General features: G+C 41.9%; 1 protein-coding gene and 1 long non-coding RNA gene across 4 annotated transcripts; one reads left to right on the top strand and one right to left on the bottom strand.

Moving 5' to 3' along the window:
- Positions 1-236: 236 nt before the first annotated feature.
- On the bottom strand, positions 237-17,604 carry Vezf1 (vascular endothelial zinc finger 1). Of its 3 annotated transcripts, none has more exons than XM_048366799.1 (6): positions 17,391-17,604; positions 11,937-12,631; positions 11,134-11,197; positions 9,906-10,107; positions 7,607-7,756; positions 237-3,600 (listed from the first exon to the last, which is right to left on the bottom strand). In XM_048366799.1, the coding sequence occupies exons 1-6, from the start codon at positions 17,421-17,423 to the stop codon at positions 3,173-3,175; spliced, it is 1,572 nt and encodes a 523-aa protein (XP_048222756.1). In that variant the 5' UTR covers positions 17,424-17,604; the 3' UTR covers positions 237-3,172. The 3 variants fall into 3 exon arrangements, with proteins under 3 accessions (XP_048222756.1, XP_048222757.1, XP_048222758.1); XM_048366800.1 differs by having other exon boundaries at positions 9,906-10,089; positions 17,391-17,595; XM_048366801.1 differs by lacking the exon at positions 17,391-17,604 and adding an exon at positions 16,973-17,280.
- On the top strand, positions 8,214-8,993 carry LOC125366234. The gene is made up of 2 exons (XR_007213822.1): positions 8,214-8,407; positions 8,632-8,993. It is a non-coding gene; the product is annotated as an uncharacterized LOC125366234 (long non-coding RNA).
- Positions 17,605-20,676: the final 3,072 nt, after the last annotated feature.

Below are 20,676 nucleotides of genomic sequence, written 5' to 3'. Positions count from 1 at the left end.
GCTTGGCACAATGCCAGGAGTCGGTGGAGTTGGGAGGCAGGAACATTGCCTTCTAGTCAGCCTGGTGCCTGTCTACCTGCTTTTTGCATGGTATGGATACCAACCAGCCCAGCACTGGCCCTCCCCACTGTTTCCAGCTCTGTACTGAGAAGCACATACTTGGAGAAGTAAGTAGTGCTTCACTCACTTTTTTCTACCATCACAGTGAACTGATGAAGCTTCAGCATTAAGCAATCCATCATAACATTTGTGACTGGTTAACTTTTAATTTGTCAAAATAAATCTGCAGTATTTTGCATGTTAGTAATACAGTGCTGGTATTGACAGGTAAAATCATCATCATCTGCTTACATAGAAACCTTCATTTAGGAGCACACCTTTGGAGGGAAATGGGTACACAATAAAAGGCAAATGCAGGCCAAGCAGCAAGCCCTAGAGCATAACAGGCTGGATGTCAGATTTGGGGATTATCTAATACAACTGTTTAGCTGCCAATCTGATAAAGGGGAAGCTCTCAACCAGGTTACAACCGAAGGGAAAAACATATTCTGCCTTTCCGTAGAGTGGTGATCGTCGTGCCTTCACCTGGTTGATTCAGTTCATCAGCATCACAACTCAATTGCAGTTCCGAGACTTAAAGAGTTTCACCATACAATGTGGCCCCTTTTGCCAAGGTGGCCTGCCTCACCATCATCCTGCCATCAACTCTCTCCCTCCCAAAAGAAGACACGACGTGGCTTTATTATTGCAGACAAGCTTCTTAAGTGAATAAAGAATGCATACAAAATAGCATTTTAACTGAAGTCATACAATGAACTCTCACTCCTGTTTACTATACAATGAATTGATAAAACAACCATTTCTAGTATATATCTTTTTTTTTTTTTTAAGACTAATACTTTCAGGATTCTGATGACCACACTCCAAGCCTCCATGTAGGACCCACACCTGCCCCTATTGAGGATTGCTCCGTTAGCCACTGTGGAGGAAGCCTGGGCTATCTGAATCATGAAGGATTGTGACTTCTAGCCCATCAGAGAGATGACAGGTCCCAGCAGGCAGAGCCAGAACCCAGTCTTGGATATGCATGAAAAGAAATGAAGGCTTCCTCCAAATGCGTGCCTTCCCAATCCAGACCTCAGCAGGGCTAGTCCTGGGCCTTTTCTACACGAGTCCTGCCAGTAGTCCACACATAATGCTCTACACATTAAAAACAAACCATTTTTTGTACTGTGGATAAGAACAGTTATAACAAAGTCATAGCTACATATTTTTCTCTACATTTTGTTTATTGAGACAAACTAATTAAAAGGCACAAACATAGGGCATGTTTACATGGACATTATAACAAACATATACATTAAAAGTGTAGGAATGTGTTGCCTTCCTGCTAAACAGAAAGTTCCTAAGCTTTTATATATACAAAAGTTGTACAATTTAATGTCCTAAAGTACAAAAGATCATTTATAAAATTATTTTACACTAGGTACTATTTATTTAATTTTTCTTTACTATGTAGTTCAACCCCCTAGAACTGTTTTGAATAATGACACACAGATACCTGTCCCTGATGTCAAGTCTGCCTCAGATGCAAGGTATTTTGATGCTTGAACTGACACGGTGGGGTATAAACGGAAGTCACCCAGTTTGATAGTCAGTCCTGAAAACATTCTGCAGAATTAACACAACTAATTTCCATTTCTTTTAACTGCAAGATTAAAAAATGAAAAGAAAAAAAACATATTGCAACTTAAAAAAATCACAGCGTCTTGGTTTTAGTTTTAAAACAAAACACAATGCTTTAAAAACATTAACGTGTGGCATGATGGTATAAAGAGTATCTGTTTTCTTAGCTTTTGGTTTCTATCTTATGTACAGAGATAAAACATCCTGCTAAGAAATAAAAAGCACATGTCTCAACATGCACAATCACTGTTGGGTTTCCACGGAGAGTGCAGAGGGTTGCCTCCCTGAAAACACCACAAAGCTGATATAAGTGTTTTCTAAAAGAAAAAAAAAGTGACGTCCATATTTACACAGCTGAATGAACAGATCTGCACAATACTTGATTAAACGGAAGGAGGAAAAAAAAGATACACGCTGCTTGTTCTGAAGGGGCATACTACCTAGTTAGTGGTTAGAATAAAAACTGTATACAATTTAATATAAGACATAAACTCTAGTGAGCATCTAACACATCTGTCCCTGTTGTAACATCAACAGGCTCTGATTGGGAGAGAGAGGGGCATATCACATCCCAGTGCCTCCAGCGTCTTCCAAATTAAAGCAATATAAGAGCTGTCCCAAAGTACTCCTTGGCTCCTGAACAGGAGCCCTGCTGGCCTCCTTTTTTAGGAGCCTGTCTGTCTGCACACTTGACTTTTTCCTCTGTCAGGTGCAGCCTCTTCTTATCAAAAACACATTTTTTTTTGTTTTTTATTTTTTTTTAAAAAAAGTCAACTACAGTGCTATATTCCATCAGGATTAATATGCTGAGCAATATTTACATCTCCAAATATCAGGTCACAATCCCTATTATATGTTGAAGTTAGAATGATAAATTATCATATGCTTTGCATATCAGAGCTGGTATCACCTTTCCCATAGGGAATGCTGCCTGAAATTAACATATTCCCAAAGGTAAAATGCATATTCTCTGAAATGCATTTTATTATGACAATGCATGTACTTACTCATAAAAATAATAAACACAGACAAATCTACACTAGCTCTTAATCTGTGGATTTTAGATTATAATTTCAGGTTAAAATCAGCCATCCACCTTGTATATGGAGAAGAGCTCTGCTAGTGTTTAGAATAAAATGACTTTTTGGGATTAGAAATGGTAAACGCTGTTTTTATTTTGAAATGGGCTTTGCTTTTTTATGAATGGTTTTAATTCTGGTGTTTCACCTTGCCAAATACTATCCTGTTTAAGCAATGCTGTCAGCTAAAAGGAATCTCTGATTAAGCTTAAGTGGTCCAGTGATGTTACATATCACCCTACTTTGAATAATCCCAGCCAAATTGGAGGAAAATACTACGATACTCTTATTAACTAATGTAATAAAATATCCCAATTTCATCATTTGCTTTTTGCTTTAATCAACTAAAAAAAGTAAGTTGCTGGCAAATATTTACTTTAACCCATATTTCAACCATATAATACTGTTTACCAAGGTGGAGACGTAGGCAAAGCTTGGGGCAAGAAAGGCATGCTTTCTACAGGCCTCATTGCTATATTGAGAGGGGCAGCTAAAGTCATAGGCGTGGGCAGGTTCATTGGAGATGTGATTGTGACAGGGTGTGCTATATTCACTGGGGCAGTGACAGGAGTGGGGAGGTTGACTGGGGTAGTGAGTGTTAAAGGAGAGGTCATGGATAACGGGCTGGTTATAGTTACAGGATGTCCTATGTTCATCGGGCTGGTTATGTTAACTGCACTTGAAACATTTACTGGACTTCTCATGCTCATGGCAGCTGCCACTGTGACTGGGTTTGACATAGTCCCAGATGACACAGAGGATGTTATATTGAATGGAGTAGTGAGAGTCACAGGTGTCGTAGCAGCCGTGGAGGTTTGGCACAGGTTAGCAGCTTCTAAAATGAGAAGACAAAAGGGCCTTTAGACTCTCAAAACTGAACAAAATTCACAATCAGTTTCTGAATCAACTTTTTTTTACAAGAAGGACGAGCATTTGGTAAATCAGATTACAAATTTTCTACCAAATGATGAACAGAAAGAGAAGACCCTCTGCACCCAAGCCTGGGAGCCAGGGACCCGTGTACCAATCTCTTCGCTGATGTTTTACCTCCTGCAAGGATTTAGGCAATTTGTTTAGCCTTGCACTTTTGGTTTCAAGTTCAGATGTACTTACCTACCTCACAGTGATGCTGGGAGGACCAGTTAACTTCTGTAAGGCACTCTGGGGGCAGAGATACCAAGTAGGGCTAAGTGTCCTCACTACCACTTCATGCAGTTCTTCTTAGTTCTAAAGACTTTCCTGGGAAGAGCCAACCACCAGCAGGCCAGGCGAAAAGAGCTTGTTTACAGAGCTGGGCCAATGGTTACACAATAACAGATAATCAGAAAAATCTTCTCATAAGGCACACTAGCAGAGAAAGGTATGTGTACTCAGTGACATGTTAAAGTCTTCTTAGAAGTGAAGCCACATTCTGTTAAGGTTTTTAAAATGCATAGAGAATGATAAATAAGCTAGACTCACATGAAAACTGTTCTAATTAAATACTTTACAACTTTCATTTCTTAATTACATTAAGAAAAATACTGCTCAGTAGGTTTGTGTTGTCCTCGCTCCTATTTCTGCTTCCTTCTAATGTCGACATGATCGCCTACTTTGTTCTTGCATCATTTAATCACACATATATACACTACCAGCATATCCACGAGGACAAAGGCAAGGAAACCCTGCAGTGAGTTGGGGTACACTGCAACACCTGGACAGTTCTTAAAGAAAATTTCCCTTAAAGGTGACACCTCCAACCTACCCCTCAACCAAGTTTACCACCACTGGCTGGTGAGCCACAAAATGGTATAACAGGGGCATTGTGTGGGCTGGTGGTGACTTGGCTGTCAAAACAGAAAAACCCATTCAAAACTAGAGCTAGAAATCTGCACATAGACCACATAAGGGCCATATTACCTTAAGTGGACCCCTGAGTAAGCAACTGTTCTTTAATCAATGATATAGCTACATATTCCACACTAGTATTTCCCAAAACTTGAAAATGATCAAAGTCATCTATCTATCTATCTATGAATGAAGCTTTTTTAAAAAATACATTTCAAGGATATTTAGCAATGAAATTTACATGGAATTTAAGAAATTCATATTTTTAAAAACTCCCCTGATGATTTGATTTTTTAAATAAAGGTTTAAGAATCTATCTATAACTTTATTTATAGTAAGATATTTATTTTTATTTGTTTTATAGTACTGAGATCTGAACTCAGGCACTCAAGCTTGCTATGCTGGCACACTACCACTTTAGCTATGCCTCCAGCCTTGCTTATTTTTTTTTGGCCAGTCCTGGGCCGTGAACTCAGGGCCTGAGCACTGTCCCTGGCTTCTTTTTGCTCAAGGCTAGCACTCTACCAGTTGAGCCACAGCACCACTTTTGACCGCTTTTCTATATACGTGGGTGCTGGGGAATCGAACCCAGGGCTTCATGAATACGAGGCAAGCACTCTTGCCACTAGGCCATATTCCCAGCCCCCCAGCCTTGCTTTTTGCTAGTTATTTTGGAGATAGAGTCTACTGAATGACTATGCCAGCTGGTCTTGAATTGCAATCCTCCAAACCTTAGGCTCCTGAGTAATGAGGATTACATACATGAATCAACAGTGCCTGTCTAGGCCTAATATTTAAAGAAGCACTGTGATTTTCAGTTCAGTAATGTCTTTTCCCCTAAAATATGACTTTACTCAGAAGAATACAGAGGTTTCTAACATAAGTGGTCATTTCCAGAGAGATTCATGCTACAAATGGGAGAACAATAGTATTTTGTTTCAGGAAGGTCAGAAGAAGAGCTAAACAATCATGTCTCATTGTGCAAAGCAAATTGAAATACAATACCAAACAGAAGAATGCAGAAACAAAGAATGGCAGAGAAATTCAACTCAACTCTGAGGTAATGGTAGCATTGCTAAGGTTCTTCTCCTACTGTTGTCCTCAAAAGAATCTTCACTTTGAATGCAGCACTACCAATGAGCTATTAAGTGTTTCTTCATTATGACTTTAAACTCTCTTACTCTTATTCCTTTTCTTTTCTTTTTTTTTTTTTTGCCAGTCCTGGGCCTTGAACTCAGGGCCTGAGCACTGTCCCTGGCTTCCTTTTGCTCAAGGCTAGCACTCTGCCACTTGAGCCACAGCACCACTTCTGGGTGTTTTCTATATATGTGGTGCTGGGGAATCGAACCCAGGGCTTCATGTATACGAGGCAAGCTCTCTTGCCATTAGGCCATATTCCCAGCCCCCTCTTATTCCTTTTCTAAGTAAAATATTCCTCATAATATATTTTCACCCCTACAATGATCATAGCACTACAGTTTTCTCTCCACTTTCCACTTCTTAACTAAGTGTGCATGTGGGTGAGGGTGCATGAGCACACCAACCCTGGAGCTTGAACTCAGGGCTTGAGAGCTGTTTCTGAGCTTCTTTGCTCAAGGCCAGTGCACTTTACCACTTGAGGCATAGTTCCACTTCTGGATTTTGTTGGTTAACTGCAAATAAGAATCTCACAGGCTTTCAACCATGATCCTAAGATCTCAGCCTCCTGGGTAACTAGGATTATAGGCATGAGCCATCAGAGCCTGGCTTTGACAAAGCATTTCTATAAAAATAACAACAAATCTTCATTTGGAAGATAGGAACAAAATCACTGATGATGTGGCTTAAGTGGTAAAGCACTTGCCTAGCAAGCTCAAGGCCCTGAATTAGGAAACAAACAACAAAGAAACAAGATGTACCCTTTTCCTCCAAAGCCAGTAGATGTATGAAGATGGGTGCTATGCCTTTTATTTTATCCAATTACAAAATGTTAGAAGAGATCTGAGTAAAGGAACAAACATGAAAGCAAAAGAAGAAAGAAACTAACTATAAAGCAGTGGAATTACATATAGAGGAACCTACTCAGAGAGGATCTCTTAGAATTTAAAATAAAGGAGTAGGCTGGGTTTGTAATCCTAGCTACTCATAAGGTTGAGATCTGAGGATCGTGGTTTGAGGTCAGCCTGGGCAGGAAAGTCTAAAAGTGCTAAAAAGCACTAGCCTTTAACAAAAGCAGCTCTGGGACAGCACCCAGGCCCTGACTTCAAGCCCCAAAACAGGCACAAAATAAATAAAGGAGTAAGATAGCAGGGCTAAAAGAGGAGGGAAAGAATTCAGGGATTTGCACTATGGCTGATAGTACTGTGACAAGATGATTTATTTGAAATGGCTGCACAGTAACCTAAAAGTCAAAGCTGTAGCTAGTAAGTGAACAAGCATGTTGAGATTAATTCTTTTTAAGATATATTAATTCTTTGTAAGATATACAGAGAAAAGGAAAACAATTCTCAACTTTGTAGTAAAGTCTCTAATAGCAGAGGTTCAGACAAGTGTAGCTAAAAGCAGCCCCTGTAATAAACAGAAGGACATCAAGGGTACGACCAAAAGAGAGAACTGTAGCACTGTAGAGAATGAATCAGAGCTAAATAATCCAGTGTGGGAAGATCATTAAAAAGCAGGAAATAACACAAGTTACAAGAAAATGAACTTATGTAAACACAAGGATATTTTACCTACCTCTACAACTGAGAATATTTTAGAAATAAAAAAGGATCCCATAATGCACGGACTTCCAATTTGTAACAAAATCAAAAGAACAGAAAATACTGAGAATTTTAATTTCCTAGTTAGAAAAACTTACCTTATAAAAATATATTTTGCTACAACTAAACTTTTCCAGATTATTTTCCCATATATATATTTACATGTTCCCATAAAGCTCCATTCCTAAACCGTAGTTTCTCTCCTTTGATCATTTTGTATACTAAATGAACACGTCTCCAATCACACCTGAAGCACTGGAATCCCCATCTTACCTTTCTTCCGTGCTTTGACAGCTTCTTCCCACAGTCTCAGGGTCTCTACCTGCTTCCCTGGCCAGCTTGTCACATGTTGCTGCTGCTGCTGTTGCTGCTGCTGCTGCTGTTGCTGCTGCTTCTGATTGCTGGTCTCTTCACTCATACATGCTATTTATTACAAAACAAACCAGAAACACTGTGTTTACCTAGAAAATGTATGGTCAACTCTTCAAAATTCAAAACTTAAGATACTTTGATTCTTCATGCCTATGAATTTTACCATTCAATATCTCTTATTACATTGAGGTTGGTTTTTTTCTGCTTGTGTCTCTATTGATGGAAATTAATACCTTTTAAAATGTGGAGACCTGGGGCTGGGGATATGGCCTAGTGGCAAGAGTGCCTGCCTCATATACATGAGGCCCTGGGTTCGATTCCCCAGCACCACATATATAGAAAATGGCCAGAAGTGGCGCTGTGGCTCAAGTGGCAGAGTGCTAGCCTTGAGCAAAAAGAAGCCAGGGACAGTGCTCAGGCCCTGAGTCCAAGCCCCGGGACTGACCAAAAAATAAAAATAAAAAAATAACAAAAATGTGGAGACCTAAGGAAAACCAATATTAAGAAGAAGACAGGTAATATTATCATGGACTCAGTGTTCATTATGCTAATATATTTGCTTACTTAACCACAGTGCTAAGAATAAATTTTAAAGTTTCAAGTATGATACTGTAGATAATAAATTCAATGTATGCTAAAAATAAAATTTAAAGCTAAAGTATGACACTGTAGATAATAAATCCAATGTACTTACAAAAGTAGGTAAGGGGGCTGGGAATATGGCCTAGTGGCAAGAGTGCTTGCCTCGTATACATGAGGCCCTGGGTTCGATTCCTCAGCACCACATATACAGAAAATGGCCAGAAGTGGCGCTGTAGCTCAAGTGGCAGAGTGCTAGCCTTGAGCAAAAAAAAAAAAAAAAAGAAGCCAGGGACAGTGCTCAGGCCCTGAGTTCACGGCCCAGGACTGGCCAAAAATAAAAGTAGGTAAGATTAAAACACACTAAGTTTCTTTCCCATTCATTTAAGACATCCATGGTCACCTTTTTTTTTTTTTTTTTTTAAGAATTTGACATCTCTGTCATATGCAATATATATGTAAGATACAGAATTAGGAAAATACTTCCTATATTCTTCTAGCAGAAATAGGGAAGCATTTTTTCAAAAAAGGCCATCTGAGTATTTATAATACCATTATGGGCCATAAAATTAAATATAGACAGATGAGCTATAGGCAGCCAATCTGAAGAATTATGTGTCTGTCCTGTCATGTACTAAATGACTTCATGGGTTTTAGATAGTCTGTAAGCCCGAGGTTCCTCACTCCCAATCTAGTGGTTAGGGCAGCTTAAAAAAAAAAGGCCTATGTAAAATCAAAATATTAAAATTTACCTTTAAGTCTCTAGAATATTTGATCTTCATCTCTAAACTTAGGGCAAGCAAAGTATTTAAACAATTAAAAGACGATGATACTCCATTTCACTAAAAGTTTGGGTTTGAAAAGCAAGCTATTTTATTTTTATTCGGTTGGTCATGGGTCTTGAAATCAGGGCCAGGGAACTATCACTGAGGTTTTTTTTACTCAAGGCTACTGCTACTACTCTACCACTCTGAGCCACAGCACCACTTCTGGTTTTCTAGTGCTTAATTTGAAATAAGAATCTCATGGACTTTCCTGTCTGGGCTGGCTTGGAACTGCAATCCTCAGATCTCAGCCTTCTGTATAGCTAGGATTACAGGTGTGAGCCACCAGTGCCTGGCTGAAAAACAAGCTTTATAACACTGTCTTCACACCTTTAAGGTTATTATAAGGAACATTTATTAATATAATCAGGAGTTAGGAGACACATACTTGAGAATCTTCCCAAGTCTAACAATTGAAATTGTCTAGTATATAACAAGCTTCCTAATATGGTTCTGCTGACTCAGTTCTAACACCCTAGAGTCTTTTATTCAACCCACATGAAAAATAACACACTAAAAAATAGCTATATTCTGCTCTGTTAGTAATATGAGATAAGCACCAGACTGAAACAAAAGTAGTGGAAAGGTTATCAGTACTGTTTGCATGCATAAATGTAATGGACAGGCTTGACACTAACAAGCTCTCTCAATGTCTATTCACCATTTTGAAGACAGCAGGAAATATATTAGATGAACATTAATACCAATCATGAGAACATAGCAAAATACCCCTATTACAGGAAAATCTAGGTTTTTATCAATATGAAACGTAAAAGACTGCCTAGAGCATCACCTACTTTTACTGATGCCTTGTTTACATGTGTTACAGTTGATACTTTGGCTCTGGCCATGTGTCTTTAAGTGGCTGGTGATATATGCTGCGCTCAGGAGCTTCCCACAGATGTTACATGATACCTTGCCTTCATGGCGCACCATGTGTGTCCGTAGTCTGTCTTTGGTAGCAAAGGCAGCAGTGCACGTCTGCATGAGGGAGGAAAACTTTTTTTAAATATAGACTATCCTGTTCTACTCATTTTAAAGTATGTTATATTCTATGCATTACCCTATCCATGTCAGCAAGTTGAATTTCCATTGTATATATTAGAGAGTTATAATCATGCTAAAATACTTGGCAAATTTTAGATTCTTCCACTTGGGAAAAATTTAAGTTGAGCTTCACAATTTACTAAACAGTGTAATATTGAGCAAGTTACTTAGCCTACAGGATGTTCTTTATGTACAGAATGGTGATGATACCTACCATAAAATTACTGGGCATTAAGAGCCTGGTACACATAACAGACACTTAATGATACTAATGTCCTCCCTCCAATTAGGTTTTTTTTTTTTTAAGATCTCAAATAATGTACTTAGTAAAATCAGTTATTAATAAACTTAACTGAAGGCACTGAACAATTCCAACAAAAAACCAGGATTAGTGGTATCTAAAATAATCACTTGATATGGCGAAATTTTAAACTGAAACTGTTGTAATAACTTAAGCCAAATAAAATCACTAATCTAAATGAATTTTCAGGTAACCAGAAAATTATCCAATTTGATAACAGCAGACAATAATCTAATCACTGATAACAGTTGGGAAAAAATTCTTTTATTTCTCCTATTATAGTTAAAGCACCTTATCCATCAACCTAAAAATTAATTTACAACTCTTCATTTTTTTTTTCCTGGAAACAAGATCTCACTATGTAGCCCACACTTAAAATTCTTCATTTTTTATTCATTTCAAATACACAACAATCTTCACATGACTATATTTTCTTCTTATACCAAAAATGCTGCTACCCAAGAAAAGTGAAATATAGCTTAATAAAAATAACATACATTTTTAAATGATCTCATACAGAAGCTGTCATTTTTATTTTCTAAAACTAGAATCAAATGGACCACATTTACTTGTCAGGAATCTGAAATTGTTCAAGAATTGTGAGATTTGACTGGCTCAGACCTTTTGGATACTTTGCATTAAGTGCTACACTAAGGATAAGTCATTTTAACTCTTACTTGGCATTTGAAGGGTCTTTCTGTTGAATGGACATGTTTTACGTGACAGCTTAAGTGGTCAGGCCTGTGAAAGAGAGTTTCAAACAGAAGATGTAATGGAACACACATAGAGAAATACTACTTATGTGATGCTTATTTGCTTGGTAGACTGGAGGGGGGAATTTAAAGAAAGCTAGCAGAATTACCAACTCTTCCCTCTTTCCCAAAGTCTCCTTACCTTTCTTACCATAAACAAAACTCAGTCCTTCTAGCTGTTGTTTTTCTCCTAGTCAACATCAAATGATATTAGGTCTTGACTCTAACTACAAAATACTCAATGTTTTAGTCCTAACAGGAATCAGGAATACCTGCCACTAACTATGTTAATTTGAAAAGCTTTTAAAAATGAAGACTTCAAGATTAATAAAATGTTAATGCCCTCAGAAAAATGAGAAAATGTACTGTGAGTATCCAAGGTCATCCCAGCTTCCAGGAAGTATGTTCCTTTGATTTGTACAGTGAATCTCATCTCTAGTCCTCTAACACAGTTGGAAACTGATGGTCTATGAACTGGCAAATAAGAAGTATCCATATGCCAAATGAAGGCCTGAGTCTATCAAGGCACTTCTTAGATGAAATAACAGGTTAATCACTCTGTCATCATTGATAAACCACACCAAATGGACCTAAAGTTACAATATTTATATCACCAATCTCCTCTAGTAACACAGGCTTGCCCACATCTATCTCATATAAACCTAGATCCCAGAGACAAAGCTAGAGTTCAGACACCACAATGGAAAAAGCAAAGCAAAATGGAGTACCTCGAGAAGCCTTTCCCACAAACACTGCAAGTATAGGGTTTGGTGATGCCTCCTTCATGAGACCTCACGTGGTAAGTCATCCGGTCCTTTCTCTTGAAGCGCTGATTGCAAATAGGACACTCAAAGGGCTTTTCATCTGAATGGGAGAGCTTGTGCCGATTAAGGTGGTACACATCTCGGAAGGCCTTCCCACACATCTCACAAGCGTGGTTCTTCTTGACAGGCTTACTTGGTTTCTTGACAGACTGGGTGACGGGCATAGCTGTGGTGCTGGCACTGCTACTGGGGTTGGTGCCCGAGGAAGAAGTAGTGACTGTTGACAAGATGCCTGCAATGGTTGAGACCAACGAAGTTCGGCTGCTGTCCCCAGCGATGGTGGAGATAAGGGGAACCACTGTAGTGGGGGTTTTCTTTGAGCGGGACACCAACTTGATCCCTGTGTGGCAGGATACGTGGCGCCTCAGGTGATAGCTGTCCCTGAATGCTTTACTGCAGTAAGTGCACACAAATGAAGTTTTGGGTTTCTCTTTTTTAATCCCAATAGCATCCTTTAATGTTTCTGGTGCAGCCTGAGGTTTTTGAATTATTGGTATTGGAAGCAATGGTTTCTGATCAGGGGGCTCCACAGCAGAGCTCAGGAGGGGCAGTAAGCTGTTCTGTGCTGCCTGCTGTTGGTGATGGGAGGCTTCCTGGGCCTAAAACCAAACATTTACACTTGAGAAACTCAGCCTTTCACAATGACCTTCAAAATTCAACATGCTCCAGACAATAGAGACCAGAAATAAACAGTCCAAGAAGTATTTTCTGCAGTAGAGATCCAGCTAAGACCTAGTTAATTCTCAAAGCTTCCAATACAAAGCATTCAAAATTACTTTGCATACATAAAACTTTTGCAACTTAAGCTGCTGATGGTGATCTATAGTTACCCTGCTTCCTAAGTGCCATACCAGCTGAAATCAGTTTGCACTTGCCTATCAGGGCTGAAACCAAGTTTAAATAACTTGTCAAAAAAATTACACTCAAAAAAAAAATTACACTCCAGGCTTAAGTATTTATCAGAAACTTACTAAGCAACCACACACAGACGACATACACACATACACACAGACAGACAGACAGACAGACACACACACACCTCATAATCATCTACTTCTTATCTGTTAAGCATCCTTATTGCTCCCTTCCTCAGAAGAAACCTCTTTGTGACTGAGAAAGGGGCTGTTGCTAAGTGATGAGAGGAATCTAGTTATCTGAATACACATGCTAATTGTTAAGTGTATTTTTAAAGTTTTCACTTAATTCTACTAAAAGATTTGGTTGAAACAAAACCTGCTGTTAATCAGCTTGGAAGGCATCTGAAGGTAGTCCATGGCAAAACACCTGGCAGTTGTTTTTCAGGCCATTTAATCTTCCAGGAGAATCTGCATCCTTTAGCAATACTAGCTGTTCAGACTCTATAAACTCACAAAGATAGAAAAACCACACTATAAAGACTTAAATTCCTCTTATGTCCATCTTCTTCCAGCAATTGAAGGTTTTTGATAAAGTGCTAGACATTTGCTATTATAATGTGCTTCTCCACTCCAAAACTGGGCACTGAAGGTTTCTTTAGCTGCACTGAAACCAACATTTCAACGTGGGTTGGGTTCTTGGTATTTATGAATAGTTATTTTCTTGGTTTTGATTCTTAAACCTCCATATGGATAGACATTTAGGAAATGATGGAAAATAGTTCCTGAAAAACTTCTTCCTAGTATGTCGTTCTTTATACCACAATTAGTTTTGAAACTCTTGACAGTGAGCCCAAGATCCTATGCTTGAGGATTTTTTTTTTTTTTTTTGGTGGTGGTGGTGGTGGTGGGGTTTTATTTATTTTTAATTTTTAGTCAATAGCAGGGTTTGAATTCATTTTCTTGGTTGGCATTCTACCTCTTGAGCCACACTTCCAGCCTTGCTTTTTGATAGTTATTCTGGAGATGGGAGTCTCAAGAACTTTTCTGCCTGGGCAGAACCATGACCTTCCAGGTCTCAGGCTAGGATTATAGGTGTGAGCTACTAGCACCCAGTTTATGTTTGAGTTTGTAATCCTAAAAGGATATATGCACTAAGAAGAGTTCCAAGTATTTTAGGCACCCAATATCCTAGGAAGAGCACTCCATCACCTCAAACACTTCAGACAATTATTTACACTATGGCTCTACAATCACTTGATTAGCTAACTTGATTCAAGAAGGTAGGGGAGACATAAGGGGACATATACACATATAGCCTTCTCTATTGATGGTTACCAACCACACACTGCTTCATGTTTAATGGCTATAAACCAGCTGAATCTAGAACTACTTTCCACCAATGACTGGGAGATGTGGTAACCAAAGCCATCAGTTTCAATTTAATAATTCCAACTTAAATATCCTTTGGGTCCTGGAAGTACATTCAGAAGTTGTATGATTACTTATGAATATCTTTCTAGACTTAACACTTACCACTAAATTACAGTCCATACAATTTGTAGAGCTTTTAGAACTATCAAGTCCACCCATCTAAGTGACCTTAGTGGAAAGTTCACAGAATTTACACTCTAATCTTACCGTTCTTTTCTAACTTGGCTGTAAGGTACCCATTTCCATACAGTATGCAAACAGTTTATAGTTGAAGATAGCTCAAGATGTGTAATTTCAAAGGCTAATAGATCAAATAGTCCAAAATGCAAATCTTCTGTACAAAGTTCAAACATAACATTTTGAGACCTTTTCAATCGTAAACAACCATTAGTACAATGAAATACTAAAAGCACTGTCATTTTACCAATTCAGATGTCCATAGCAACATAAAGTATTTTTACAGCACTGCTATGCTCCCTCTCTTATGAAGATCATACTAGGTTCCCACTGGAGTAAAATGCTGTAGAACCACTACCAAAATCACTCTGAGGATTCATAGGATCCCCATATTTCTACATGATTGATGTCTTTTTAAAAGGGGCACTGGGTTTTTTTTTTCCCAACAGATGACAAGAGTAAAGAATAACAACAACCACGGTCTGAATGTTAGGGGATTTACTTCTAAGTTTCTTTTCACTCACATCATGAAATCAAACTTTTCATCTTATATCCTAACTCTCCCAAGCGCAAGTCTTTTTAGTCCTGCCCAAGCTTTACTTTGCTACGGCTGGCAAAAAACAAAACAGAAATGTTACTTCATCACTCAGAATGGTAGGATACTGCAACCATGAAATCTCCAGTGCCAGAGGGTAAAAGATTTTGTACTGAAACAAATTAGCATTGGTGAGTCATATCTTGAATGTCCTGTTAGGAAAATCATCCATCAAACATTTTAACACCTACGACTTTCACTTTTCACTAGGCTATCTTGAAAGCAAGCAGGCATTAAATTATTTTAAAACTATAAATTCAACAGGATGTTCCATTAAACACACAAGAGAGCTTAATTCAACAGTGAAAGTTACTAAAAGCTAGAACTGATTATCTATTCATATTTTTCCACAGAAAAGAAAATACTCCATTCTACTCCTCAACTCTAAATTAGAAGTTTTCCAACAATTTTCACTGTATACATTGCAAGACTAGGTTCAAATATTAGCTTTCACACACCTCCATAAGGTGGGAATATTTTAATAGCTTGGATTTGCTTTATCCAGAGAAAGAATAGTAATTTTAATGTATCTTTTAGCTAGCTCCTCCAAGTTATGATTTTCCCTTTACATAAAGAACTTAATTTTCCTAGCAATATGAAAACCAGTTACATGGCTTATCAATGCTTCATTTTAAAATAACTGTTTGAGTCGTTTTAAGGCATTTGCTACCTTTACGCCAATTAGGATGCCAGCTAGTCATGCCGTTTCCTTTTCAATAATTAAGTTGATTTATTATAGGATTATCAAGTTCATCAAAACATAATAAAGCAATGTGAGATCAGAATGAGAAAAGAGGAAAGATCATTAGTTCCATAATTTTAAGAATTTTCAGAAGTCTCAATCTCTGCAAATTCCTTAAAAACCAAGTTGCCCACATTTGAAAAAAAAAATATATCCTAATAAAATAGACCAGATCTATACAACAAGTAATTTTGCACTCCTTTCCTATAGTAACATTGGGAAGAGCCAAGAGATGCTGGAAGGATGACTTTTCATTCTACCTTCATTCCTCATTAGTGCCTAAATGTCTCAAGCGCCTGAGCTACACGTTTGCGATTCCACCAAACACTCAAAAGAGGGAAAAGAACCGAGAGGCGGGGAAGGATGTACTTAAAAGTTTGCTAACCTCCTCCAGCTCCCAAGTTTCTCTGGGAGCTCCCCGCGACTGCCCACTAAATGCTTCATTTGCAAACAGAAACGAAGCGAGGGGCGGGGAGCCAGACAAAGTTCCAGACAGGAATCTTCCCACCCAAAGTGGAAGGGCCAGGGTAGAGCCCAGGTGCCCGCCACGGTCCCTTCCGAGCTCCTCGCCAAAAGCTCGGACCCACGCCCCGGCGAGTGACTCATCTGGGGGGCTTTGTAAGCGGACTTTGCGCTCTCCACGCTCACCCGTCGCCCCACTAGGCTGGAGGAACCCTCGGAGACAGGCGGGAGAGAGAAAAGGCGCTCGGGGAAGACGACGCGGCCTCTTCCAGCGGGAGTCCCCGGCCCCCCACCGGCCCGGCCCGGCCCGGCTTGGGGTGGGGTGGGATCTCCCGGATGGAATGGGGCGGCGGTGCCAGCTGCCAGGGTACCGCACAAAATCGAGACCCAGTGAAAAAAGTTTGGGGAGGGAACATACTCTCGGCATCCCCCCCCCACGCGCGCGCCGTAAACACAGAGGTGGGGGGCCGGCGGGAAGGGGGAGTGGCGGGGAGCGCAGGGATACCCGCTATTCGCGGGATGTGGGAGGAGGGTCAGAAAGTCAACACGCAAGCACACACACAAAAAAGAGCGAGGGGAAGAGCACAGAGCGCGGGGGGGAAAGATGGATGGAGCGTGGGGGGGGGGGGAGACTCGGAGCGGGATCTGGGGACCCCCCCCCCCAGTCTCACCCCACCTTGCGGCCCAGGCCCGACGCGCAGGGGCCGAGCGGCCAGCGCTCTCCAGCGGCCCGGCGCCCTTCTTTCTCCGGGCCGCGGGGTGGTGACAGCGGCCGGCCTCCTCCCTTCCCCTTCAGGGCGGGCGGGGAAGGGTGTGCGTGTGCGCGTGTGTGTGTGCGCGCGTGCCTGTGGGCTGGGGGGGCTCCGGGGTTCACCCCGAGGCCTGTTCTCTCCCCCGCACCCCGAGAGGCCGCCTCCTTTCACCTCAGCAGCCGGGCTCCGCCGGGGCGGGCAGGCGGAAAAACAAAGGGGGATTAAGGCCGGGCCGGAGCGCGGGGCCGGGAGGGAGGGGAGGAGCGCCCGCTCGCCCGCCCGCCAGCCCGGGGCCCGGCCCCCCTGTCCCCCCCTGTCCCCCCCGGGGGGGGCCCCCAGTACCTGGAACAGGAACGCGGTCCAGTTGGCCTCCATGGCTGCGGCGGCCGACCCCCCTCCTCCCCACTCCCCCCGCTCGGGGAGCCTCCTCAGCCGGAGGAGGCGACAACAAAGCGGCGGCGGCGGCGGCGGCGGCAGCGGCAGCGGCGGCTCCTCAACATGGCAGCGCCGAGCGCGGCCACTTCCGGTAACCTCCGGGACGCACCACCGCGGCGGCGAGCGCGGGCGGGGGGGGAGCCCCGGCCCGGCCGCCGCCGCCCCCAGTGGCCCCGACCCCCTCCGGGCGTCGCAGCCGCCGGCCGGCCGCCTTGGAGCTCAGCCAGTGCCCGCAGGCGGTGGGGTCAGGGCCCCTGCGGGGGGGCTGGGGTGGGGCCGGGGGCGGGGACGGGGCGCGGCGTCCCCCCCCGCGGGGGTGTGTGGTGCTGCGGTCCGTGGCTCAGGCAGCCCGAGCAGGGGGAGCTCGGGAGAGAAGATGGAGGACGCCAGGGTCTGGCGTTGGCCCACTGGGCACCGCCGGGCGCTCTCTCGTGACTCGGACTCCAGTGTCCGGCGGCGGAGGGCACAGGCCGCGGCGGCCGCCTGGCTCAGCAGTCGCCCGGGCACTGCACGGCCGCCACCTCCGCCCTGGGGGATGCTCGCCTCTCCCCTCTAGCATTTCATTCCCGGCCGGCTAAGCCCTCTGCTCTCTCCCGTGGATGTGCCGTCGCCCTCTGAATGGCCTCCTCCCTCGAACGGGAAATCCCACTGGGTGCAGCTCAGATCCTCCCAGGGAGGAGGGAAACACTTCCCACGCGCAGAGATGTCAAGTCTGGGTTATATTTGGGTGAAGGGCTGAGCTTCCCCAGCCTCCTCTACACACATGTGAAATTCCACCCCAAAACCCCTCCTCTCCCATCAAAAAGAGCGGGCAATAAAAAAACAGGAAAGTATCGGCATGAAATTATTTTAGTCCTTTAGTACAGTCTGCTTCCTTCTTCACCCCCCAAAACAAACATGGAACTTCTGGTTGGACAGCGTCAGGAGATGTCACGGAGGTGACCCCAGCCTCTCTTTGCAGTTCCAAGCCTTCGGTGTAGGCGTCACTGCTGCTGGAACTTCGTAGATCAGGAGCCTGCAGGATGATGTCCTGAATGTTCTCTATCCTTTCCTTACAGAGGTAGCTACAGGGAATATCAGAGACAAGCTATCATTAAACAAGTGTCTACAGGCCAAGGAATCTATATTCACGTGGCTATCTCAATGGTACTTTTATAAGCTCTGGTTTAAAACATTTTCTCAGATGGGCAAACTATTTCAAGACTTTAACATCTTTAAAAAACAACGGACTCTTATCTCACCTCTTCCATTTCTTCTCTTCCAGAGACTTCGAATGAAGGTCACATTTCCAATTTCCCCCAGTACGTACACAATACAAATAATGTTTGCAAGACAGTAAAATGACACTTTTCTACTCACTATGCAAGCGTATCCCCCTCCCACTCCTGTCATCAGTCACCAGAATGAAGGGGCTGGACATCGTTGTTGGTCTGGTTCCTTTTAGAACTGATTCCCCCAGTGGATGTGGCTTGGAACTTGGGGATGAATGAATTCTGTGGTTTGGATCAGTTAGCAGAAGCAGGTAACACGCCAGAGAGAACAGGTCAGCCTACAACAGGAGGGGACAGAAAAATGATAGTTTCTAAGACATTCCTCAACTGACCTGTTACCATGACCTTAGTGTCTCCTATAAATGTCCATTGCATTTATTTTGAAAAGAAATATAAAGTGGTTCAGGAAGCCTAAGTTTATATATACATGCAAGCTAAGGAGGAAACTAAGATACAAACATAGGTGAAAATCTTTTTGTTCTTCCTCTGACCTTGGGCACTGCATGTCTTTGTATTTTCATTCAGTGGGTAACAGTTGCTGCCTTTACCCTGCCTTTACATGTCCACTCCAAGGTCTCCACAATGCATCTCCTCATTTTACCTCCTCTCTTGTGTAGTCTTTCTTTATAACCATTGCCATTCAAACTGTGATGAAAATGAAACTTCAGGATTAGAAAAACTAGTACTCAATGAGTATCATTACTCTATCGGCAATATTATGGACTGTCTTGTGTTTCTTATCCTGAGTTTCTCTTAGCACCCCTGGAAAGGGGTTTCCCCACTAACAGGAAGTAGAGGTCAAGTGAAGAGAGTCTAGTTCCCATTATTCAAGAGCTGAGCTATAGCAGTCTCACTTTTGAGGAAAATTGGTAATTTTATCTCTATCCATAAGACAAAAAGAAATTCTGGTTGTTCTCCAAACTCTCCATGAAACTCAGATGGGTTTTTGTTGTTGTTGTTATATTAGGGATTTGTGCTTCAATTCTTGAGCCACATTCTAGCCCCCCAGTGAAATTTTAAATAGGATATTTTCTAGAAGGAAAATACCTAAAAATTTAGGACAAAAATAGTCACTCCACTGTTATAAAAATATAACTGATTCAATAAGATCAAAGGCTATGTCCCTAGAGCTTTTTTTTTTTTTTTTTTGGTGCTGGCCCAGGGGCTTGTTCCTGAGCTCTTTTTGCTCAAGGCTAGTGCTCTACCACTTAAGCCACTGCTCCATTTCTATGTTTTTGGTGCTTAATTGGAGCTAAGCATCACACAGACTTTCTTGTACCAGCTGGCTTTGAATTTCCATCTTCAGATCTCAGCCTCCTGAGTAGCTAGGATTACAGGCATGAGCCACCAATTCCTGGCTTGGGTATTTTTACATTTAAGGACAATATCTTTGTTTTGTTTTGTTTTTTGCCAGTCCTGGGACTGAACACTGTTCTTGGCTTCTTTTTGCTCAAGCACTTAAGCTACAGTGCCACTTCCGGCTTTTTCTATATATGTGGTGCTGAGGAATCGAACCCAGGGCTTCATGTATAACGAGGTGAGCATTTTACCACTAGGCCATATTCCCAGCCCGTAAAGACAATATCTTAAACCACAACGAGCTTCTCCCCAGGCCTGCTTCCAGAGACCTCATGCTAAGGTCCGGTTAAAATGGCTACACATGTTTAGACAGTACACTTAGTTATTAAAATCAACTTTCAGTGAATGAATTAATGGATTTACCCTCAGACATGATGAATATCTAACATATTTGGCATCTAAGTAAAAACCGTGTTGTAGGACTGGGAATATAGCCTAGTGGCAAGAGTGCTTGCCTCGTATACATGAAGCCCTGGGTTCGATTCCTCAGTACCACATATACAGAAAACAGCCAGGAGTGGCGCTGTGGCTCAAGTGGCAGAGTGCTAGCCTTGAGCAGAAAA

Source organism: Perognathus longimembris, chromosome 17, assembly GCF_023159225.1.
Source record: "Perognathus longimembris pacificus isolate PPM17 chromosome 17, ASM2315922v1, whole genome shotgun sequence".
NCBI classification, from domain to species: domain Eukaryota; kingdom Metazoa; phylum Chordata; class Mammalia; order Rodentia; family Heteromyidae; genus Perognathus; species Perognathus longimembris.
The sequence above is the reverse complement of the archived record's forward strand: the minus strand, read 5'-3'. Positions and strand labels throughout refer to the sequence as shown.